General features: G+C 43.5%; 3 protein-coding genes and 11 non-coding genes across 16 annotated transcripts; all 14 read left to right on the top strand.

Moving 5' to 3' along the window:
* The first annotated feature begins 814 nt into the window (after positions 1–814).
* On the top strand, positions 815–8088 carry pjvk (pejvakin). 3 transcript variants are annotated; one of them, XM_073495395.1, is made up of 6 exons: positions 815–1025; positions 1757–1952; positions 3092–3233; positions 3386–3503; positions 7558–7604; positions 7750–8088. In XM_073495395.1, exons 1-6 carry the CDS (start codon positions 815–817, stop codon positions 8086–8088), a joined length of 1053 nt encoding a protein of 350 aa, XP_073351496.1. The 3 variants fall into 3 exon arrangements, with proteins under 3 accessions (XP_073351496.1, XP_073351495.1, XP_073351497.1); XM_073495394.1 differs by having other exon boundaries at positions 7558–7701; positions 7787–8088; XM_073495396.1 differs by lacking the exon at positions 7558–7604 and having other exon boundaries at positions 7787–8088.
* On the top strand, positions 4235–4308 carry trnai-aau (transfer RNA isoleucine (anticodon AAU)). Its single transcript has one exon. It is a non-coding gene; the product is annotated as a tRNA-Ile (tRNA).
* On the top strand, positions 4530–4602 carry trnar-ucg (transfer RNA arginine (anticodon UCG)). Its single transcript has one exon. It is a non-coding gene; the product is annotated as a tRNA-Arg (tRNA).
* On the top strand, positions 4841–4914 carry trnai-aau (transfer RNA isoleucine (anticodon AAU)). Its single transcript has one exon. It is a non-coding gene; the product is annotated as a tRNA-Ile (tRNA).
* On the top strand, positions 5132–5204 carry trnar-ucg (transfer RNA arginine (anticodon UCG)). Its single transcript has one exon. It is a non-coding gene; the product is annotated as a tRNA-Arg (tRNA).
* Positions 5522–5595, top strand: trnai-aau (transfer RNA isoleucine (anticodon AAU)). The gene has a single exon. It is a non-coding gene; the product is annotated as a tRNA-Ile (tRNA).
* trnar-ucg (transfer RNA arginine (anticodon UCG)) lies at positions 5811–5883 on the top strand. Its single transcript has one exon. It is a non-coding gene; the product is annotated as a tRNA-Arg (tRNA).
* trnai-aau (transfer RNA isoleucine (anticodon AAU)) lies at positions 6201–6274 on the top strand. The gene has a single exon. It is a non-coding gene; the product is annotated as a tRNA-Ile (tRNA).
* Positions 6493–6565, top strand: trnar-ucg (transfer RNA arginine (anticodon UCG)). Its single transcript has one exon. It is a non-coding gene; the product is annotated as a tRNA-Arg (tRNA).
* trnai-aau (transfer RNA isoleucine (anticodon AAU)) lies at positions 6806–6879 on the top strand. Its single transcript has one exon. It is a non-coding gene; the product is annotated as a tRNA-Ile (tRNA).
* On the top strand, positions 7028–7100 carry trnar-ucg (transfer RNA arginine (anticodon UCG)). Its single transcript has one exon. It is a non-coding gene; the product is annotated as a tRNA-Arg (tRNA).
* On the top strand, positions 7276–7349 carry trnai-aau (transfer RNA isoleucine (anticodon AAU)). The gene has a single exon. It is a non-coding gene; the product is annotated as a tRNA-Ile (tRNA).
* Positions 8089–9159: 1071 nt separating the features above from the next.
* On the top strand, positions 9160–15973 carry pwp2h (PWP2 small subunit processome component). The gene is made up of 21 exons (XM_073462609.1): positions 9160–9295; positions 9795–9907; positions 9984–10078; positions 10170–10269; positions 10435–10578; positions 10942–11077; positions 11162–11394; positions 11915–12058; positions 12148–12218; positions 12298–12434; positions 12599–12747; positions 12843–12990; positions 13081–13231; positions 13338–13518; positions 13605–13752; positions 13837–13945; positions 14203–14268; positions 15003–15221; positions 15305–15455; positions 15540–15614; positions 15703–15973. Exons 1-21 carry the CDS (start codon positions 9278–9280, stop codon positions 15872–15874), a joined length of 2760 nt encoding a protein of 919 aa, XP_073318710.1. The 5' UTR covers positions 9160–9277; the 3' UTR covers positions 15875–15973.
* An 837-nt stretch (positions 15974–16810) lies between these two features.
* Positions 16811–22906, top strand: eed (embryonic ectoderm development). The gene is made up of 12 exons (XM_073462293.1): positions 16811–16948; positions 17694–17846; positions 17942–18034; positions 18161–18226; positions 18598–18723; positions 18942–19023; positions 20261–20352; positions 20447–20580; positions 20663–20768; positions 20985–21143; positions 21331–21404; positions 22059–22906. Exons 1-12 carry the CDS (start codon positions 16829–16831, stop codon positions 22183–22185), a joined length of 1332 nt encoding a protein of 443 aa, XP_073318394.1. The 5' UTR covers positions 16811–16828; the 3' UTR covers positions 22186–22906.
* Positions 22907–23446: the final 540 nt, after the last annotated feature.

Genomic DNA, 23446 nt, shown 5'->3' with positions numbered 1-23446 from the left:
ATAGTTGTTCCTGAAATTTCAAAGAGCTGGCAAGACTGCATGTAAGTGTTAATTGCAGTGTGATGATTTTTTTTTAGATCCTTAAATCATGCCTCTTTTGGACCAAGCAGTAAAAAAATTACAGAGTGAAACGTATAGAAAACTAAAAACTGATCTCAGCTCGTTGAAAGCTTCTTACATGTGGCATTGAAATCCTTCCAACTCACAAGTTATTTTGGGATGTATAGACTAGACAGCAGCGTAACCACAGGAGAGATGGGCCCACGAGAGCATGCAGGACACACACACTGTGAGCGGAGGAAGGTGGACATTATCCAAACTAAAAAAAGGCTGCCATGAAAAAACATTAGATCTTACAAAAAAACCACAGAGACATCCCGAAAAAAAATAATCCAGAGCATTTTTCAGGCTTTGAGACAAAGGCTCGCAGCCAAAACAGATGTTTTAGTTGAAGGGAAACATGTCCAGAACGAGATATAGACTTTTAATCATAGTTCAAGCTTTAGTCGGCATGTACGCTGGTTAAAAGTGTAACACAATGCTCCTATAATTAGCTTTTTTCCACCCCATTTGCCATGTGACAGGAAGCTGCAGGCCGACAGCGACCTATCAGGTGAACACACACCTTGTCCCGTATTCAATTACAACTACCTGCATTATTTAACATTTCACGAGTCCGAAAGAACACACTCCCGAATTAGCTTCATCATTGTTCAGCAGCTCTGAGCTCATCACACGATGGTCCCGGCCCAGGTGACTTCTGAATAGAGGGAGATATTTTTCTACCTGGTTTGATACTCATGCATCGTTCGAAATGTTCGCAGCAGCCACCAAGAACTTTGTGAAGCAGGTGGGAGACACGGGGAGGTTGATCCCGGTACCGAGCCTGAGCGAGGCCGACCGATACCAGCCCCTCAGCCTGGTTATGAGGAAGAGGAAGAGGCATTTCTGGAAGAAGACCAAGTACGCCTCGACCCCCTTCTCACTGAAAGACATCCTGGTCGGGGAGAAAGAGATCACGGCAGGTACGGTGATGAAACAGACGTCGGATAAAGAGGATCAACCTGTACAAAACTTACATTTAAATGTAGCATTTTCTTAGTTTTTATCCCTTTAAGAAGCTTCAAGTCTGACAAATACGACCCAAGGTTTTTTTTATGGTTGCACCTTTCTATCAAATGGGAAATTAAAATCTAAATTGATTTGTATTCTTGGTTGTTTTGGGATTACCACTAGAATTTAAGTGACGTATATCCGTTTTACGTTTAATTCCTGTCATCTTTACAGTGACGTTAACGCCTCAAACCAACAAAAAATGTGTGTTTTTAGACTCTCACTAGCAAGGTTAGCCAGTAAGCTAGCCTAGCTGGCTACTAAAATGAAGTAAAGCACGAACAAGTTTATTGACAGTGATGTCAAAACTTTACTGCTCACTTTTGCAAAACAGTGTTTATCAGTTGCTTTAACTTTCAGCTCTTCCAAGCACCGAGTGAGCTACGTAACCTTAGCCAAGCTCTGAAAATCAGGCTAACGTTGGTGCTACACTGAGTGACGAGCTAACGTCAGTAATAGTTATCTAAGAGACTGAGGTGATTATCAAAAAATTGTAAACAAACAGTAAATGCTGTTAATATAGACAAAGCTAATGGTGACAGGTGAAGAAACTAAATTTAAGGACTAAGGAGGTAAACAGAAGCGTGGTACGAGAAAATGGGTTTGTTTAAGTGTTGACCGCAACCTTTCTCTCCTGAAACAGGAGTGTCTTCCTATCAGCTCCTCAACTACGAGGACAAATCAGACGTAGCCCTCAACGGTCGATTAGGAAACCAACTCATCAACGACGTGGGGTTCAACATCAGCGGGTCGGACTCTGTGGCCGTCAAAGTCTCCTTCGGCATCGTGACCAAACACGAGCTGGAGGTGCCCACCTTACTGCGAGAACTCAACTCCAGGTGACACCACATAATACATGTGCCAACAGCTGCTCAGTGTGCACTCTTATCTTCATCTGCTGGGAGTCAAAGCAACATCATATCCCTTAGGACAGATTAGATAAGTGCCATCTCTGCAATGTTTTATTAATAACCAAGTTAAATGATCTATTTTTGATTAATAATTTATCTTTTTGGAAAGAGAGATGTAGGTATAAGTATCTTAAGAGTGAGCAGTCATGAGCTCATTAATATATTTTATTATTTTCCTTAACAACAGCTATACGTTGATACCTGACCTCTGACCTCCTTGTGACAGAGGGAACGTGAGATGAGGGTTTCCCCGTTAGGATGAATAAATGATATGTTATTCTACGCTGGCACACATACAGGAGCTACATACATGAAGACAATGCAAGACAATAAATAGATATAGATCATCTATACAACACCTATAGATGTTATCTTCTTTGACATTAACAGGTGACAAACTTAAAGCTCTATAGTAGTTGTGTAGGAGATAACGTTTAGCTTAAATAATACATAATGACATATGGGCTCAGAAAAGTGAGTAAGTCCACCACTAGCATGTTAGCTTGTTAGTTTTCTTGCCAAGAGTTCAGTAAAAAGATTGTACCACTTTTACGTTTAACAGTTAGCTGAGCCAGTTAGCTGAGAAGCAGCTAGCCTGGTTCTGTTTGAAGCTAACAACATCCACTCTCTTTTTGTTTTGTAACGTGTTAGCGAGTTTAGAGGTGCCGGTACTTGCCTTCTGTTAGCTTAAGACAGCTAGCTTAGCTCTTGGCAGTGAAGCAGTATAAAGCTAACAAAAGCCACATAATGGCACCTCTAAATATCACTATTTAACACTGTCTATACTGGTGCATTTGTTTTAATTTGTTTAATCTGCAGCTACAAAAGCCAAATTGTAAAAACTTCCAATTTTGTGTAACCTGTTAGCGAGTTTAGAGGTGCTGGTACTCACCTTTTTTTTAGTTTTATTCAGCTAAGCTACCTGACAGCTGACTGTAGCCTCATTATTACCATACAGACCTCACAGTGTTATTTAATTTCTCATCTAACTTTTGTCTAGAGAGCTAACAAGCTAACGTTATTCCCAAAATGTCAAACTGCTCTTTTTCATGAGGATTTCTTTTCAGGAAAGTGGACCTGGATCACTGCCTGGTCCGTCAGTCCAAGGAGAGCAGACGCAGCGTACTTTGTGTTGTTGTGGAGAGCATCCGAACCACACGTCAGTGCTCTTTGACCGTCCACGCAGGGATGAGAGGCACGACAATGAGGGTAAACACACAAATAAACACTGTGTCACTTAGAGCGTTTTATTTTTGACATTATATTATGTGGTTTTTTGATGGTGGAGACACGACCACGTTTGTCCACAGGGGCCTCCAAAATCATAATATCCGTCACTTATTTTTCTGTTAATGCTTCAGTTTCAGATCGACGACGGCAGAAATCCCAAAGGTCGAGACAAGGCCATCGTCATCCCGGCTCACACCACCATCGCCTTCAGCATCTGTGAGCTGTTTGTTCGACTGGACGGACGCCTCGGTAAGACGGATACCAACATCATTAACCATGCTTTCACCTCATCGAACTTTACTTGTTCTGACTAAATCAAATTTTAGAGCTTAAGGTGCAGAAAATGTGCCAACACAAGTTGCATTTAGAGACACTGTGCTGCCATAAATCTTCATCTTTAACGGTCCTTGAAATCTAAGAAATTTGATGAACATCCACAAGAGTTTCCTACATTGTAAGAAAGCTTTCGAGGCTCAGAGAGTCCCTCAACGCTGCTGGGAAAAACTCCACAAATGACCAGTTTCCAGTTGTTTTTAAACCTCTCTCATTTCTACTTTATATCTCAGACACATCTGGTAAAATCAGATGTCTGTGTGTGGTGCTAATATACCTTGGGAATGTGGTAAAGATATCCTTCTGTTGCAAACATAAAAATGCTGAAATTAGAAACTGCACCTTTGAGTGAAATCGTTCTGCTTTCCAGAGTTTCGCTGACTTCGACTTTAATCCACTACAAACAAAGAGAGTGATTAAAGTCGACGGTGGCACTTAAAGGCTGAGGAGTGTGGTTATTGTGAAAATTTAAGGCTTGAATCCCTTTATGGTTGAGAGCTGTGCCACATGAAAAGCTGTGGGTGTATCAGTTGTGGTTCACACCTGAGGCTCCTCAAGCCGTACATCTCTTATCTTACATATGAGGAATAATAATACTACAACAACGTCTACACCCATGAAAGGGAGATGAAAAGATCTCAAAGCATGGCCGGTTAGCTCAGCTGGTTAGAGCGTGGTGCTAATAACGCCAAGGTCATGGGTTCGACCCCCATACTGGCCAGTAGTTTCAATTTAGCTGACATACGGTGTCAACACTGTGGAGACACCTCTGCTGCTGAGGAAGCTAGGAGGTGCTCCACAACTTCCCCTACACTGATGCCAGATCAATGTTGTCTCGGCATCCAAACGGACCCCTGGTTGATGATGAGATCTTGACAAGAATTATGTGACAACCATTAAGATGCTGGGCGAAAAAAAGAAGGAGAATACCAGCCAACAGGTGACCACGTGGCCTAATGGACAAGGCGTCTGACTTCGGATCAGAAGATTGAGGGTTCAAGTCCCTTCGTGGTTGGAATCTCCATTCTGACTTCATGCAACAAGGCAGATGGTGCCCAATTCAACCAAGGCCGCTTGCTAGAGTATCACCTTGAAAAGTGACAGTAGAGATCATTTTGTTTTGCACACAAAGGAGCTATGGAGACCTTCAAAATGAGCTCCACTTCCTCTCACAAAGTCCAAAATGGAGCCCTCATCTTTGCTTCTGTCGCAGACGAATTTTCAAAAATGTTGTCCAAGTGCCCTCAAAGCGTGGCCGGTTAGCTCAGTTGGCTAGAGCGTGGTGCTAATAACGCCAAGGTCATGGGTTCGACCCCCATACTGGCCAGTAGTTTCAATTTAGCTGACTTACGGTGTCAACACTGTGGAGACACCACTGCTGCTGAGGAAGCTAGGAGGTGCTCAACAACTTCCCCTACACTGATGCCAGATCAATGTTGACTCGGACTCCAGGTTCATGGTTGATGATGAGATCTTGACAAGAATTATGTGACAACCATTAAGATGCTGGGCGAAAAAAAGAAGGAGAATACCAGCCAACAGGTGACCACGTGGCCTAATGGACAAGGCGTCTGACTTCGGATCAGAAGATTGAGGGTTCGAGTCCCTTCGTGGTTTGAATCTCCATTCCGACTTCATGCAACAAGGCAGATGGTGCCCAATTCAACCAAGGGCACTTGCTAAAGTATCACCTTGAAAAGTGACAGTAGAGAACATTTTGTTTTGCACACAAAGGAGCTATGGAGACCTTCAAAAATGAGCTCCACTTCCTCTCACATGCAAAGCATGAGGTCTGCCATTTAAGCTAATTGCCCTCCACAGAAGCTAACCTGCAAGGCGGTCACACCAAACACAAAGTCCAAAATGGAGCCCTCATTGTTGCCTCTGTAGCGGACGAATTTTGAAAAAATGTTGTCCAAGTACCCTCAAAGTGTGGCCGGTTAGCTCAGCTGGTTAGAGCGTGGTGCTAATAACGCCAAGGTCATGGGTTCGACCCCCATACTGGCCAGTACCATCAATTTAGCTGACTTACGGTGTCAACACTGTGGAGACACCTCTGCTGCTGAGGAAGCTAGGAGGTGCTCAACAACTTCCCCTTCACTGATGCCAGATCAATGTTGACGGAACCCCTGGTTCATGGTAGATGATGGGTTCTTGACAAGAATTATGTGACAATCATTAAGATGCTGGGCGAAATAAGAAGGAGAATACCAGTCAATCAGTGACCACGTGGCCTAATGGACAAGGCGTCTGACTTCGGATCAGAAGATTGAGGGTCCGAGTCCCTTCGTGGTTTGAATCTCCATCCCGACTTCGTGCAACAAGGCTGATGGTGCCCAATTCAACCAAGGACACTTGCTAAAGTATCACCTTGAAATGTGACAGTGGCGAACATTTTGTTTTGCACACAAAGGAGCTATGGAGACCTTCAAAAATGAGCTCCACTTCCTCTCACATGCAAAGCATGAGGTCTACCATTTAAGCTAATTGCCCTCCACAGAAGCTAACCTGCAAGGCGGTCACACCAAACACAAAGTCCAAAATGGAGCCCTCATCGTTGCCTCTGTCGCGGACGAATTTTCAAAAAGTGTTGTCCAAGTCACCACAAAGCGTGGCCGGTTAGCTCAGCTGGTTAGAGCGTGGTGCTAATAACGCCAAGGTCATGGGTTCGACCCCCATACTGGCCACTAGTTTCAATTTAGCTGACTTACAGGTCAACACTGTGGAGACACCTCTGCTGCTGAGGAAGCTAGGAGGTGCTCAACAACTTCCCCTACACTGATGCCAGATCAATGTTGTCTCGGCATCCAAACGGACCCCTGGTTGATGATGATTCTTGACAAGAATTATGTGACAACCAGTAAGATGCTGGGCGAAAAAAGAAGGAGAATGCCAGTCAATCAGTGACCACGTGGCCTAATGGACAAGGCGTCTGACTTCGGATCAGAAGATTGAGGGTTCGAGTCCCTTCGTGGTTTGAATCTCCATCCCGACTTCATGCAACAAGGCAGATGGTGCCCAATTCAACCAAGGACACTTGCTAAAGTATCACCTTGAAAAGTGACAGTGGCGAACATTTTGTTTTGCACACAAAGGAGCTATGGAGACCTTCAAAAATGAGCTCCACTTCCTCTCACAAAGTCCAAAATGGAGCCCTCATCGTTGCCGCTGTCGCGGACGAATTTTCAAAAAGTGTTGTCCAAGTAACCTCAAAGTGTGGCCGGTTAGCTCAGTTGGTTAGAGCGTGGTGCTAATAACGCCAAGGTCATGGGTTCAACCCCCATACTGGCCAGACTGTAGCATCTCCATTGAATCACTTTGTTAAAAGTGCAAATCAGAGGTGTTTAAGACTGTTGAATTTCAGGTCTCAACAGCAAGCTTAAACCATGTCTACAGGTCTGTCAGACAGGCTGTGAATTGTAGAAGGCTTAAACTTACAAGACCACGTGGCCTAACGGATAAGGCGTCTGACTTCGGATCAGAAGATTGAGGGTTCGAGTCCCTTCGTGGTTGGAACATCTTACATGTTTGTTGTAATGCAAAGTAATACTTCCTCTTACTGCTGCAATGGTTCGTAGATAGAGCAGAGAATGTGGCTGTTAATGACTCTCCAATCGTGTCAATGCTTAACTTATATATGAGTTTTTTATACAGGGACCAATTATGTTAAAATAAAGGTTGAAAGCATGGCCGGTTAGCTCAGCTGGTTAGAGCGTGGTGCTAATAACGCCAAGGTCATGGGTTCAACCCCCATACTGGCCAGTATTTAGGGTGTGGCCATCATTGTATCAACCAGCAATCCTATATAGCTAGATTGAGAAAACTCAAGTTTCAGGTCTTATTTGGATGCTAAAGTTATGTCCACAGTATCTAAAAACTGTCCTGAAGTCAACATGATCTTCTTCAATCTTCAATCTTTGGTCAACACAAAACCTGTTTTCTGAACTGACATCTTCTTCTTCTGTCTCAGATATTTGTGTAGCTCCAGAGTCTCAGGGAGGGTTTGAGCGTGAGCAGATCAGGGAGCAGATCGGCGGCTTCATCGGCCACTTCTCGATGGGTCGACTGCGCCGCTTCCTGTCTGGAATCATCTACGGAAGCCCCTTCAGAACAGGTACTCCCACAACCTCTGCTACATCATGAAAACACCTCAACTCGCTACAATTTGCCCTTTTTTTTTCTTTTTCCAGCTACTCTAGAAAACCGGACGTTTGAGGAGCTCACCCACTCCGACACCTACATGGATGACATGGTGACCGACTACTACGAGAAAGCCGCCAGCATGACGGACGTGTCCACGGCCTACCTGAGGGAAAGCTCCCACACACGGGTCAACCTCCTCAAACACAACATCCCCAAGGGGCCCTGTGCGCTCTGTGGCATGGGAAACCAGAGGAGGGAGACTGTTTACGGCTGTGTCGAGTGCTCGACCGGCGGACAGAAATACGTCCGGCTGCACGTGGTGCCTTGTTTTGACCTCTGGCACAAAACGCTGAGGTGAAGAAGAGACGTGATGAGAAACTTTTGCTTTTTTTGGTGCGAGATACTACAAGTGTAAGTGTTTACCAAGCTGTTTCATGAGATGTATCTTCAAAATAAAAGTCATGAAAACTGGACTTTGTACTGAACCACTACACCTCAGCCAACACCTGACTGTTCCAGTAAAAGATGCAAAAATAAACTTGATGTTTTCTCTCACTTTTGGTGTAATGTGCAGTATCGTTTTCAGGTCATTGGCACCGACCCTCGTCTACACGTGCACTGTACTGTAGCTGTCAGGTGCTGAATTATTCAGCAGGGGTATTGGATGATAATGGGCCAGTGGGATCGTGTGAAGGCCTTCGGTGGCCTGGTTTAGTTTTGTTCCAAGTGTGTCATTTAGTTTGAGCAGGATTTGTTTGTTTTCACTGTGTCTCGTGTGGATATACAGGAGAAGTTATATATGCTAGTGAATAGCTCTTTCCACTTTTATTCCCTTTTCTACAGTAGCACATTTTTTTGCATTTTTGGCAACCACCATAAGAGAAAGGAGGGTGAAGCGAGGGGGATTTAGTTGGTTGCAATCTGAAATCACAATGCTAGATACCAATAAATCCTACACACAGGAACATTAATGTCACTTGGATAGCATCTAGCTTACTAACATTACCTAGCTTTAGCCACCACAAGCTAGCAGTCATGCCGGACCAAGAAAGGCAGTTTAGAAGTTGCACAGTCTGTAATTGCTGTTAAAAACTTTTAATTTAAGGTTATTACTTACTAAAACTACCGAAAAACATCTTTTGCGACGACAGGTTTAGCAAAAATTGAGCTACTTCACTTCTTGTGTGAACATCCTATGCTAAATGTAGCTTTTTATGCTAGCTACACACACATTTAGCTGGTGTAAATTACAGTAATAGTCCTACAAAATGACAATTTACACAAAAACATGTATTAACTTTGGTTTCTGTACCTTAGTTTGTCTTCAGTAAAGACTGTAGTGCCGTGCTGTCACCCTCCCTGCCGCCAGAGGGCGCAGTGGTTTGAGCTCAACTCACCTCAAACCGGATGTGTCAAGTGTCAACAAAATGCAAACACGTGTGGTGTAGCGGTGCAGGAAGAAGCATGTGTCGTATAACCTCTTTAAGGAGATATATAAAGAATTAAAAAGAAGATAAACGCGTGAATTTTAAGGATTACTCGCTGAAATGAAGTTTGCTTATCGGGTAAGTACGTCACTGCTAGCTTACTTGCTACTGTAGCACTGCTTAGCAACATCGATCTGCGGCTAGCGTATGAGAGAGAACGTCACACCAAACTTCATTCAAAAAGTGTTGAATATAATATGTCATCACGTGTCGTTTAAAGCCAAAAAGCCGCGGAGCACATTTATGACTATTTATTATAACATGTTTATATTCACACTCATGTTCGGCTAACATGTATGGCACCAAACTGCATTTCTTTACATCATTTTATCATTTTTAAATGGGCTAATCTCTAATTGTTTTCATTAAAATCATTCACATTTTAAGGACGTTTAACAGAATATGTCACGGTTCAGTTGTAAAGTGGTTGAATCATTGTATTTACTGTATGTACACCGACTCGTAAGCAAACCGCTGCAAAATACCCACATTTTTGAATGGAGTTCGGCGTGACGCTCCCTCCCCAGTTGAGAACAGGAGCTCATGAGTGCTATAAAATGTGTTATCTTTATTGTAGTTTTCCAATCTGCTCGGAGCTGTCTATCGTCAGGGAAATCTGAGTTTCTCCAAAGATGGTAACGCTGTAATCAGTCCGGTTGGAAACAGAGTGTCTATCTTCGACCTGAAAAAGTAAGTCATGATTAAATCTAAGTTTACTGTCATTAAAAAGCCAAAACATACTGATTTCTTTACGTCTGTCCTCCAGCAACACATCTGAGACTCTACCTGTCTCCACCACAAAAAACATAACATGTGTGGGTCTCTCACCTGATGGGAACTTGGCAATCGTGGTAGATGAAGGTGAGAAGTTTCTCTAATCTGCAGGATTTAAGTGTCCGATTTCCAAAAAACATCCAAAATCTTAATGTAATTCTGTGTTTGTGTCGAACAGATGGTGCAGCTTTGTTGGTCAGTCTCATCACCCGAGCGGTTCTTCATCATTTCCACTTTCACAAGCCCGTCAACAGCATCCGCTTCTCACCTGACGGCAGGTAATAAAGTCTCACTAACCTCTCAAAACAGTCCAGGATGACATTTTCCAATAATTTGTTTTGTCCAAAACCTCAAAGATGTTTAATTTACAGTCATTTATGACAAAGAAAAGCTGAAAATTGTCACTAAATTGAAATAACCTCAGGTGTATTTTTCCCGTTCAGGAAGTTTGTTGTCACGAAGGAGAACGTAGCTCTGATGTACCACGCTCCTGGAAAGAAGCGCGAGTTTAACGCCTTCGTGCTGGACAAGAGCTACTACGGTCCCTACGATGAAACCACCTGCATCGACTGGACGGACGACTCCAAGTGAGTACAATTCGCCCAATTTGTTTACATCGATCTGTCGCACCAAACTTCATTCAAAAATTGCTGGATTTAATATGTCATTACGTATCAGTAAAGGTAAAAATCATGTAGCATGTAAAAGACTTTTTGTTGTGGTGTGTTAGCATTCACATTTAAGTTCGGCTTACCAAACAACATTTGATTATGCATTGTTATCCTTTTAAAAGTGACCTGTTGTCAACTAAAATACACTAATGAAGGACCAGCGATTGGACATTTGTGTCTGGGTTTTTCTGCACAAGACTGTTAAATTCTCATATTTTCGAATGGAGTTTGGCATCGAAGAGCTTTCGGTTGCATTATTGTTGTGACATTTTCCTTCAGGTGCTTCGTTGTGGGCAGCAAAGACATGTCAACGTGGGTGTTTGGTGCAGAGCGCTGGGCTAACCTCATCTACTACTCCCTGGGTGGACACAAGGACGTCATCGTGGGCTGTTTCTTTGAGAAGGACAGCCTGGATGTGAGTTTAATTTTGGTTTCCACTACTGTGATTCAGGTTTTGCACAAGAAAAATTAAAAAGAGTGTTTTTTCCTGTGTTTTCAGTTGTACACGGTGAGCCAGGACGCGACGTTGTGTATCTGGGAGAGCGACACCGAGCTGGACGGCCTCGTCCTGACGAAGACCCGGGAGAAACCCAAGACCCCGATGCAGGGAGACGAAGAGGAGGAGGATGAGGAGGAAAGGATGGAGGGAGAGGAGGGGGAGGTCATCAGAGGGAAAGCTGAAGCTCCCAAAGGGGAGATGACCAAAAACGTTCGATACAAACAGAAGAGCAAGTAAGAGATGACGTACTTTCATTACATATCATAATAAGTTCTGGTTCTGATTTGTTGGAGGAAAGTTCTGTCTTGATTTTCATTCTGACCTCTCAGTCCGAGTCGTTCGTTACAGTCAGAAGTCCTTCCAAAAACCACCGTACTCCTGACACTCTGAGTGGCAGTCGTCCCGCTCTCCATTAAGCTTTTGGCTTCCCAAAGCTGCAGGTTTAAACGTCCCTTGGCTGCCATAAAATTGTAATAGCGGCATCAGCATTTGTAATGAGAATCAGCTGGTACTGAAGGTCTGAGCCAAAGTTCTTGTAGTAATTTTTTTCTTTTTAATTACACCGTCAAAGACGTCGTCCTCAACAAGGTGCAGCGTGGAGATAAAGACCAAATGATGACTGAAAATGCCGCCCAAGTGCCAAGTTTTAAGTCGATAATTAAGACATGAGCTTTAATTTTAAAATGCCTTTTGACTTCTGCAGCTAAACTTCAGTTATTTATTATTTATATATTATTTTTCCTGCTCTTGTAGACATTTCTTCAACAAGGAGGGGGACTTTAACAACCTGACAGCGGCCTCCTACCACAAGCCGACTCACATCCTCGTCACATGTTTCGCCTCAGGAATCTTCCACCTCCACGAGCTGCCAGAGTTTAACCTCATTCACTCGCTCAGGTGAGAGAAATGTTAACTTTCTGTTAAATATTTTTAAAAATCACTGTTTTCCCATTTAAATAAAACTATTTGAATGTTTCTCCTTCCAGTATTTCAGACCAGAGGATCACCTCAGCGTCTATAAACAGCTCTGGGGACTGGATCGGCTTTGGGTGCTCAGGTAAGAATTTCATTTGTGTATATTTATGTAGGTTATTCGTTTATTGTTGTTGTTTTCTTTAATGTGAGCGTTGTTTCAGGGATGGGTCAGCTGCTGGTGTGGGAGTGGCAGAGCGAGTCGTACGTCTTCAAGCAGCAGGGACACTTCAACAACATGGCCTCTCTGGCGTACTCGCCAGACGGACAGTACATCGCCACAGGAGGCGACGATGGAAAAGTGGGTGTTACGCACTTCACACTGCTGCATGTTTCACCGTTCATATGTAGAGAGAGGAAGAATTATCATTTCAGTGGCTTGATGGGAGGAAAAAGGAAATCAGATTTGTTGCTGTGACCTGAAGGCGTCCGTGTCAGAGATCATCCTGTGTTTTTCCTCCGCAGGTCAAAGTGTGGAACACCAACAGCGGCCTCTGCTTCGTCACCTTCACCGAACACACCAGCAGCGTCACCAGCGTCACCTTCACCTCGAGCGGCTTCGTCATCGTCAGCGCTTCTCTGGACGGCACGGTCAGAGCGTTCGACCTGCACAGGTGACTTATAGAGAAGAGACGAAGGCCGAGCAGCACCGGAGAATATAAATGTGTGTGAGTGTTGAACCGTTTGTGTGTGTTTGTGTGTATTACAGGTACAGAAACTTCAGGACGTTCACCTCGCCTCGGCCGGCGCAGTTCTCCTGCCTGGCAGTAGATGTCAGTGGAGAGCTGGTGAGCGCAGGAGCTCAGGACTCCTTTGAGATCTTCCTGTGGTCCATGCAGACGGGCCGACTGCTGGAGGTAGGATCAGAACTACATTTATTAGCATCAAAAATATATAAAGCTCCGGTGAAATATGATAAAAATGTTCTTCTTCCTGTGATCCACCAGGTCCTCGGGGGTCACGAGGGTCCGGTCAGCGGCCTGTGTTTCAGTCCGGTTCAGTCCATTCTGGCCAGCGCCTCGTGGGATCGCACCGTCCGACTGTGGGACATGTTGGACAGCTGGCAGGTCAAGGAAACACTTCCCCTCACCTCTGATGGTAAACGCACATCCTTACCTGATCTATTTGTTGATGTGACCTGAAGTTATTGAATTATTGAGCGTTAAGGAACAAAACTTAATGTGTTTTTGTGTTTTCCCCTCAGGTTTGTCGGTGACGTACCGCCCTGACGGTCAGGAGTTGGCTGTGGCCACTCTGAACGGTGAGATCTCTTTCTGGAACCCACAAACAGCCACACAGACCGGCTCGGTGGCCGGACGCCACGACCTGGAGACGGGTCGCAAAGAGACCGATAAAATCACAGCCAAGCAGTCGGCGAAGGGCAAGTGAGTGAGAGAACTGCAGTTACTTCCTTGGGTTTTATGTGATGACTCTCTGTGGGCATCGATTCAGGCTGTATTTCACGCTCCAGGTCCTTCACTTCGCTGTGCTACTCTGCGGACGGGGAGTCGATCCTGGCGGGAGGACAGTCCAAGTTCGTCTGCATCTACAACGTGAAGGAGCAGATGCTCATGAAGAAGTTTGAGATCTCCTGTAACCTGTCTTTTGATGCCATGGAGGTACGCTCTCGTCTTCAGCTCGGTCACCACCTGTAACTGCTGTCAGTCTGGGTCAGCTGTCTGATTCATGTTGTGGTCCTGCAGGAGTTCCTGGACCGACGGAAGATGACAGAGTTCGGCAGCCTGGCTCTGGTGGACGAAGGAGCTGGAGACGGAGACGGAGTCAACATCAGCCTCCCTGGAGTCAGGAGAGGTACGACGCTCACTTCAACACTCAGACCAGATGTTATCAAGTCTGAGAATACTTTATTTCTCCAAGTGGACATTAAAGAAACGTGCCGTGATGAGAACCAGGGCTGGATTTTTATTTTTTAATTTCATGCTAGAAGTACATTTGGTCACTCAGGAGACAAAAAGGTCTTGTTTCTTGATGACTTCCTGTCATGTTCCTCTGTTCTCTGACTTTATTCTCTGTAGTTCTTCATCCTTTCTTTCTGTGTATGTTCACAGGTGATATGAGTTCTCGACACTTCAAGCCAGAGATCAGAGTGACGTCTCTGCGCTTCTCTCCGACTGGTAGGTGACCCTTTTTCACTGCCATCCCAACATCAAAATGTTCACCTGAAGTATCTTTAGTACATTTATTCATTGTGAACTTGTGGTGTTGTCACATTAAACTGTTGTTAGCTGTTCAGTGCCAGTTAGTCCTGCGATCTGTTTAGCTCTGTTAGCTCTGTTAGCTTTGTTAGCTCCTATTAGGTGTTAGCTGGTTAGATCCATTGGTTGCTAACAGCTAACTAGCTCTTCTCCTGCTGATTTCAACAAGGATTTGTTCACAATGTAGAATGATCAGGTAAAAAAACAGAGTACGCCTCCCGTCAATGCTGAGTTTACTGTATCTTTTTGGATTTTAACATATTTGACTGTACCGGCATGAGAAGACGAACTCCGTTGTCGTCAACGCTCTGTTCAAGTTTGTCATTTACTAAGTGATAGTTGACCCGGAGGCGTCCCGGGGAAGATCTCTGTCCCAAACACATTTTTCCTTGTCACCAGGGTGGCGGGGTGCCATTAGTCTTGAGCCCTGTGACAGAATTTCAAGTGGATTTGGGCTTCTTGTCCCTGCACACAAGTTGGAAACATTGCTTTTAAAATTGGACAACTTTTTCTTACAGTTGTGGAAATAGTCAATAGTCCGTCATCACATCAACTTTAATACAGATCCACAGTCCCATATCATACTTTAATATAAACAGTTATAGTTTAAATGGAGGTCTGCGATGGTCTAAAGTGGATCCACCTCCTCTCAGGTCGCAGCTGGTCGGCCACCACCACCGAGGGCCTGCTGGTCTACTCCCTCGACGGCTCTCTGGTCTTCGACCCCTACGACCTTGACCTGGACGTGACGCCGGCCAGCATACGTAAGCAGCTGCGGCTAAAGGACTGGGCGTCGGCCATCGTCTTGGCGTTCAGACTTAACGAAAAAGCCCTCAAGCAGGAAGTTCTGGAGACGGTGCCACACGAGGAGAGTGAGTGAATCTCACAACACGCTCAATATAAAACTACCAGCTATGATTTAAATACGTGACTGATCTGGATTTTGTTGTTCCAGTTCCTGTAGTTTGCGCCTCTCTTCCCGACATCTACGTGGAGAAGCTTCTGGGCTTCGTGGCGGCGTGTTTGGAGAAGTCGGGTCACCTGCAGTTCTACATGACGTGGGCTCAGAACCTGCTCATGCTGCACGGACAGAAACTCAAGAACAGGTTTGCTCCCGCTCCCTTACGGCTGTTTATTCACCACGGTCTCAGTTTAATCGTGACTGACCTGATTATGTTTGCGTCCTGCAGGTCGGGAGCCATACTGCCGACGCTGCAGGCGCTGCAGAAGAGCATCCAGAGACACTTTGACAGCCTCTCCAAACTGTACGTCTCGACGTTTGACCTCAATGATCCCTCACAACCAACTTCAAACCAAACTTCTGATTATAAAATGTATATTTTCTTTGCTCAGGTGCGACTTTAACAAGTACAACATCCGTTACGCCGTGGCTCTGTCGAAGCAGAGGGGCATCAAGAGAGCAGCTGAGGAGGACGAGGGCGTGGAGGAGGACGATGATGATGATGAAGAGCTGTCCGAGGGGATGAGCGAGGCGTCCATTGAGGGAGCAGACATGATTCTGTAGCCTCAGAGAAGAACAATGGACTGTTAAAGCATATATGTTTGTACTTCAGAAAACATTTTGATTTGTAAAACTGTTTTTTAATTAAATTGTGTAAATGTGCATGTTTGTATCTTTATTTCACCTGCATTGAATGCTCGTCAGTGATTTATCTGCCATTATAAGGAGAATTACAAGACATCTTGGGCTCCAGCAAAGCCAAATTAATGTAAAATCAATATGGAGAGCTTTAAAATTAATTAATTGACGGACCTAGAGGTTGTTGTTCGTTCCAAGTGGACTTGAGGTTGAGCCGGGCTGCCAAAAAAAAATCCTACTTCCAGAGTCACTACTTCATGACTCCATGTGGTGTAAACTTCTTGTAAGATTGATTTACGTAGATTGAAAAGAGTTTATTGAGGCTTAGTTGTAACTTTCATTTAATCATTTTGACTCCACAACTGTTCTGTTTTCTTTCTTATGGCTGTTTTACATTGAAATGTCACCTCATACCCCCATGAAGAAGAAGAAGTAGCTTGATACTGTGCAGGTTGTAGTCATTGTTATTTACCAGAAGGTTGCTTCACAGACAGTATTTACTTAACATTTTCTGCATTTAATGCACCTTTGAAAATGACACTAAAGTCTATTTATTGCAGCGTCAACTGTCTCTGACCTGTGCATCTCCTAGATGGATCTGAACTGTGATTTCCAGGGATGCACCTCCTAAAAAGTGGTTCATTATTTAGTTTTTCATTCATAATCTTTGGCATAAAATGTAAAAAATAGTGTAAAATACTCATAAAGTTATTCAGATAAATATTAGAGTAAAATATAACAGAGCTAAGCAGCTGTGACGAGCAAATAAATTGAATTTTCCTCCTAAAAGTTGACTGAAATGAAGCAGAACCTGAATCGAACTACGTTACCCGGCAGTCCCCGCGGCGGCAGACCGGAAGAGGCGGAGTCTGAGCCAAAATGAGGGAAAATAAGAACATGTCCGAGTCCCCCTCTCAAGCGGGAAAAGAAATACCGGCGAAAAAACAGAAACTAAGCAGTGACGAGAACAGTAACCCCGATTTATCAGGAGACGAGAATGTAAGAAGCTGAAACATCTTGTTTGTTCCGGTGAAAACGACACATGAGGCGCTTCGAGCGAGTTAGCATCGTGCTAAAGTAGCCGGCCGGCTAAAGTGGTTAGCTAGCAGCTTTGTTCATCTGCACCGGCTAAATTCAAACAGCTGGTCCGATTTAGCTGTAATGACATCAGCTGGTCGTCGCTTTATTCTGTCCTAAATACACGACACGCAGACAGTCTCAGACTTTATTGTGTTCTTTCAGAAAATGTGTTTTCTTCACGCTCAGACCACCATTCACGTGTAACCTGGGGTTAGCGTTAGCAGCTAGCAAATAGATTGAAAGTGCGTTTATTCTTAATTAATTTATGATTACAGGGGCAGGAGTCAGCTTGAGAGATGATTAGATTGCGTTAAACAAATCATGGATGTCTTGTTATTGCTACCATAGAAGGAAAATGGTGTCAGAGACATTTTAGTATCTGTAGCTTACATTATTTACCTCCTGTTGGCACATACAAGCCACAAAAATGTGTTTTATTGGCTGTGATCTATGCCACAGCTGCTGTGTAGACACAGTGCTGTAAGGTTAGGGTGAACACAAGACAACACTGGAGAGGAAATGATTGTTTAGCCTGTAAAATACAAGTCAGATGGTTGATTATTTGTGCTTCTCCCACTCAGATGTTAATCAGCAAAGACTGACATGTCTGCAAGATAAATCCTGAACATGTTTACACATCACCTGTATCGACTTTCCCTCGCAGGATGATGCTGTCAGCGTCGAGAGTGGGACCAACGCAGAGCGTCCAGACACACCCACCAACACCGCCAACGCTCCGGGCAGAAAGAGCTGGGGAAAGGGCAAGTGGAAGTCCAAGAAGTGCAGATACTCTTTTAAATGTGTCAACAGTCTGAGGGTGAGTACAGACACCAGCGCTTGTCGAGTACAGTCGTATCTCACGCCTGAATATCCCAGCGTGTGTGAGATGACTTGTCGTAATGTTTTCTGCAGGAGGATCACGGTCAGCCGCTGTTTGGAGTTCAGTTTAACTGGCACAGTAAGGAGGGAGACCCGCTGGTGTTCGCCACAGTCGGGAGCAACAGGGTAAGTCATGATGATGGCTGCGTAAACGATGGGGATTGTATCTCTGTCTCTATCTATACACCAAAATGAGTGTTTAATGAGTTTTTTTCTGTGCATACTTAACGAGTGTTGTCTTGTCTTCACCAGGTAACTCTGTATGAATGTCACTCTCAGGGAGAAATAAGACTCCTGCAGTCTTATGTCGATGCAGACGTATCCTTTCACTTGTCTGAAAAGCTTTTAAAACTGTCTTTCCTCATTGTCCATTTGTTACTGAAGCACGGTGTCAAGTTCACATAGTAAGTCCAGCTGCTTTTGTCTCACACCCAGATGACAGAAAAACAAACATAGACATTCAAAGTTCAGGTTAATACGCACTGACTACCTACCAACCTTAGATTAAGGCCCCTAAATGCTTAATTTTTCAAGTAGAGCTGCACAATGATAGACAAAAGTTGTTGTGTATATGTAGTATGTTGAAGGAAAGAAATAATGACTCAACCTTCTTTTAGGAGTCAGAATTGTGTTTTCAAGTTCCCTGGTGCAGTTGTTGTTTTAATTTCCTTGACTAAACGTGAATAAAGGCAGACGAGAACTTCTATACGTGTGCTTGGACCTACGACACCAACACGAGCCACCCACTGTTGGCTGTAGCCGGGTCCCGAGGCATCATCCGGGTCATCAACCACATCACGATGCAGTGTATCAAGGTAAGGTTGATACTCTGTGGTTACATTCCTGAATAAGGACCGAAGATGTTAGTCAGAAAAATGCATTTCATTAGTTGTTTGATTCACAAACTGTTCACCAAGAACGATTCCCTGAACATGACTTAAGTTTTCCAGTGTGTTGAATTTACTTTTCTTCGCTGAGAATGAATAAAACAACATCATGTCTACAATTACAAACTGTTTGTTCTTATTTCCAGCATTATGTCGGTCATGGAAACGCCATCAATGAGCTCAAGTTTCATCCACGGGATCCAAATCTGCTTCTGTCTGTCAGCAAAGGTAAAAAAAAAAACTACAGTAACCTCCAAAATGCTACAATATTATTTAACAATGAGACAGAAACTGACAGTCAGAAGACAGTTCACCATGTTTGTTTGTTTGGAGGGTAAATACAAAAGCAGCGACACATGAAAAGTTCCTCTTTTGGATGTGATAAAATCGACTTTTATGGCTTTATAAACCTCATCCATGATTTGTGGCTGAAGCTCGTCTATAAAGTTTAAAACATGTAGGCTGCAGCAGGTGTGACCGTCAGGTGCTTCATAAATCCAAGTCTCTGGTTGCCCAGGTAACCGCAGACAGCCTGGCCTGCTTGCCAAGAGTCATGTGAACAGCAGCAGAGTTTAATCTTTTTATTAAACCAGGTGAATGTTGACTCGGCACGTTGAACGTTTTGTTAAACTCACACGTTGACACCATGAAGGTGAACAGCTGCCTCTCCTCGTCTTGTTAAAGGGCATCGTGATGTTCAGTGTTGGATCAGTGTGAAGGAGCTGCTGCCTCACTGTCACCACCAGCAGCTGCAAGTGATGCATTAATCAGACTGAAGTAAGAAAGCAATAGAGCGTCGCGTAACGGTGTAACAGCAGGAAAAGCTCAGATGTAGAGTCTGTTTGTCTACACACGTACAGCTGTCTTTAAAAACACACATTTTCCTCTAAGTTATAGCCACTAAAATGTAGAAACACCAATTGACTGGCTGGACATCGTCAGATATTTCTGATTTTGTGCGGGTCACATCTGATGGGTTCTGCGCATCAGTAACTCAGAATGTTCTTGAGACTTAAAAACACGTTTAACGTCTTCTGGATGTTTTCTGATGAGGTTTATTACCGGCTGCTTTCCACTGTTCCTGTTTTTTCACCGCGTTCGTGATGACAGACGTGAAACAAAAGGAGAAAAGCCAGAAAGGGAAACTCGTCCAATGTGAAATGAGTTAATTGCCTATTTTTAGCAGGTTTACTCGCGTTGCCATCTGTGTCTATCTGCCGTCTGATGCTCAGTAGGCTGTGTGCGGTGGGATTTTTAAGCTTTTTGAGGCCTCCTGTGGCTGGAAACGAGGCTTTAAGAGTGGTGAGACTGACCCAAAACAGTAAAGCTGTGGCCAGACAGCCAAACAATGAGCCAAAATATGAATTATAGCAGCTTCAGTCTTTGTCTGTAGAAGCTATAATCAAAGTGTTTTCTTTTCCTCTTCTTGTTTCAATGACTTGATGTTATTTACTTGTTTCCTCAGATCACGCCCTTCGTCTATGGAACATACAGACGGACACGTTAGTGGCCATATTTGGTGGAGTTGAAGGTCATCGAGATGAAGTCCTGAGTGCTGTGAGTGTCGTTAAATCGGATCCTCCGAGAGAAACAATAAACCTTAAACTATACCTGGATCTGAATGTTTTTCTTTTTTGTAATCCCTCTGCAGGATTTTGATCTCCTGGGTGAGAAGATAATGTCCTGTGGGATGGACCACTCCCTCAAACTCTGGAGAATCAACTCGGAGAGGATGCAGAAAGCCATTCGTGGCTCTTATGAGTACAATCCCTCCAAGACCAACAGGTGAACAAACAAACACTTTTTTACCTGTGTACACTCTCAGGCTGTCAGATCTTCAGTTTTTAACGCTTTGTTTTTTCTTCAGGCCGTTCGTCTCACAGAAAATTCACTTCCCCGACTTCTCAACACGAGACATCCACAGAAACTATGTGGACTGTGTGCGGTGGCTGGGAGACCTTATTCTTTCTAAGGCAAGTTGGTAATGAGTGTAGTGGCTTCAGCATAAACTGTCTTTTCTTTAAAGTTTCTGTACTTTGGATTTGACATTGTGGGTTGCAAAATGCGGAAAAGGGACCAGTATACTTTGAAAATATAAACCAAAATCAAACTTGTAAGAAAACTGCTTTTGAAATGAATAAGTTTAAGTCTAACACGCTGTCCTTTTTGTATTTGTCATTTCCCTGCAGTCCTGTGAAAACGCCATCGTCTGCTGGAAACCAGGGAAGATGGAGGACGACATCGATCACATTAAACCCAACGAATCAAATGTGACGATTCTGGGACGCTTCGATTACAGCCAGTGTGACATCTGGTACATGCGCTTCTCCATGGACTTCTGGCAGAAGGTAAAGTCATTTAACTTTCTCTTTGTATCTGCACGTATGATCATTTTACACCTCATTTAGTTTTTTAAAACAAATAAAACTTTGGCTGTATTTCTTGAGTATTTTCAGCTGCAGTCACGGTCCTAAAAGTGCAGCTTAGATCTGATCCTCTTGCTGACATTTTGTCTTCTATGCTGCTGGTTCACAGATGCTGGCTCTGGGTAACCAGGTGGGGAAGCTTTACGTGTGGGACCTTGAAGTTGAAGACCCTCACAAAGCAAAGTAAGTGAACAACCTGAAATCATAACGAATTAATCACTTTTAATCCCTGAAGACAGCCAGGACAACTCCTTCTGTTAAATTGCTGAAAATATGAATGTAGTTTGGTGCATGAATCATATCTGTTGTGTTATAAAACAGGTTTAAACATTAAATGACACTTCAGTGACCCCGGGAAATATGAGTGTAACGTCAGGCAAAATGAACTGTAAAACAGCTCGTCCCAGTTTGAGTTTGTTGACACACAGGGCGTAGACAAAATAACAGAAACACTAACACAATAAACGGTGAAGCTCGTAAAGTTTACTGGGGTCAGATCTTCAAATCAACCAATCAGCAGTCAAAAACCAAAATATAATCAGATTACGAGCTATAGAAGAGCTGGAACCAGACTAGGTTAACAAAACAAGCAATTTAAGGATGTTACCTCAGACCTTGAGAGGTGTTTTTAATTTAGTCTGACGATTTATAAACTAAACAAATAATCGGTAATCATAAAATTCCCCATCAGATTGATCTGTTTTCAAAGTAGTTGTAGTCAGAAGTCAAAAGAATAAACTTTACTGTGAATGAAAGCCTGAAAGTTAAGACAAGCGAAAACCTTATGAGGTTCCTGCTGTATCTGATAGATGACCGTTTCTCCTCTCTGCTCTCCAGGTGCACCACGCTGACCCTCCCCAAATGCACGTCGGCCATCCGGCAAACGAGCTTCAGCCGCGACAGCAGCATCCTGATCGCCGTGTGCGACGACGCGTCGATCTGGCGCTGGGATCGACAGCGCTGAACCGTTTCAGACTGAAGAGTTTTTTTGTTTTTGTTTGGTTTCCTGTTGCTTCCTCTTCCCAAACCTGCGGCCCCGTTGTACAGATCCACACTGCAAGAAATGTCCGTTTGAACATTTTAGTCTGTTGAGATGATTCCTTGTGTCGCTCAGGCAAAGGAGGTTGTTTTCATTTCCTGTTTGTCTGCCGGCAGGATTTGTGAAGAAAACACGAGCGGGGATCTTTTTAGTGTTATTTTTATTAGATTAACGTCTTTCATTCTTCGTTCCAAATTAACTGAGTTCATGTTTTAAATTAAATAACAGCTTGTTGGAGATGGCGGAGGTTAAGTGCCTTCTAGCTTCTATGCAGACTCATCAGAGGTTATTAGATCAATCACTCCTATTATCTGCAATCAGGGACGTTTTTCTGCTAATTCTCGACCAGATGAATCGTCTGTCGGCAGAGTTTTGTCGCTTGTTTTTCCCAAAAAGAAACCTTTTAAGATATAAAGGATGAAAATGACTTACGTTGGACTTTTCTTGCAGTGTTCCATGTTTTATATTCATTTGGTCACACTCAAAAAAAAAAATACGATTTTTGTCTGTTTTTTATTCATTTTGCTACATTCCTACGCTTCTTTTTTTAACGGCCTGTTGGTTTCGCTTCGACGCCTCCCTCCTCCTCCTCCTCCTCCTTCCACACAAACACAGTACACTCAATAAAATGTATTTTGTAAATATATATACTCAAGAGTCGGTTTGTTTGAAGTGATTTTTAGAAGAAGTTGTGCATACGTATAACCTTGCTTTTATCTTGGAAAATTTAGATTGAATCCCATAAAATAAATGTCTGCTACAGAGAGGGGACGGGGGGCTGTTTTGCATTTTTTAAGTGCTTGTATTTGAATTTATTTGAACTTTAATAAAACCTATTTTTCTACAGAAAGCATGATTTATTTCTGTATCTCTTTTTCAATTTAAAACATTAAAAACATTACAGAAGCCTCAACAAACCGCAGAGAAATCCAAGTATCAAACTTGGGTTTTATTTTGAAAATGTATGACGGGTATCGGGGTGTTATTTGGAAATGTATTTATTTTATCTTAAAACGTGCAATATTTGTACCACATGTTAAGCGTGGAGCATATCACTACGGTAACTGTTAACTGCTGTTAGCTAGATAGCTCAGTTAGCCATGAAGCTATCAGTCCAGACTTGTTGGCTTTACATCACAAGAGCTTTGGACTGGGGCTAGCTAGTTAGCATGCTAACTTCAGTAGA

Source organism: Pagrus major, chromosome 24 (assembly GCF_040436345.1).
Source record: "Pagrus major chromosome 24, Pma_NU_1.0".
NCBI lineage: Eukaryota > Metazoa > Chordata > Actinopteri > Spariformes > Sparidae > Pagrus > Pagrus major.
Note: the sequence above shows the minus strand (reverse complement) of the source record. Positions and strands in the feature narration are given on the sequence as shown.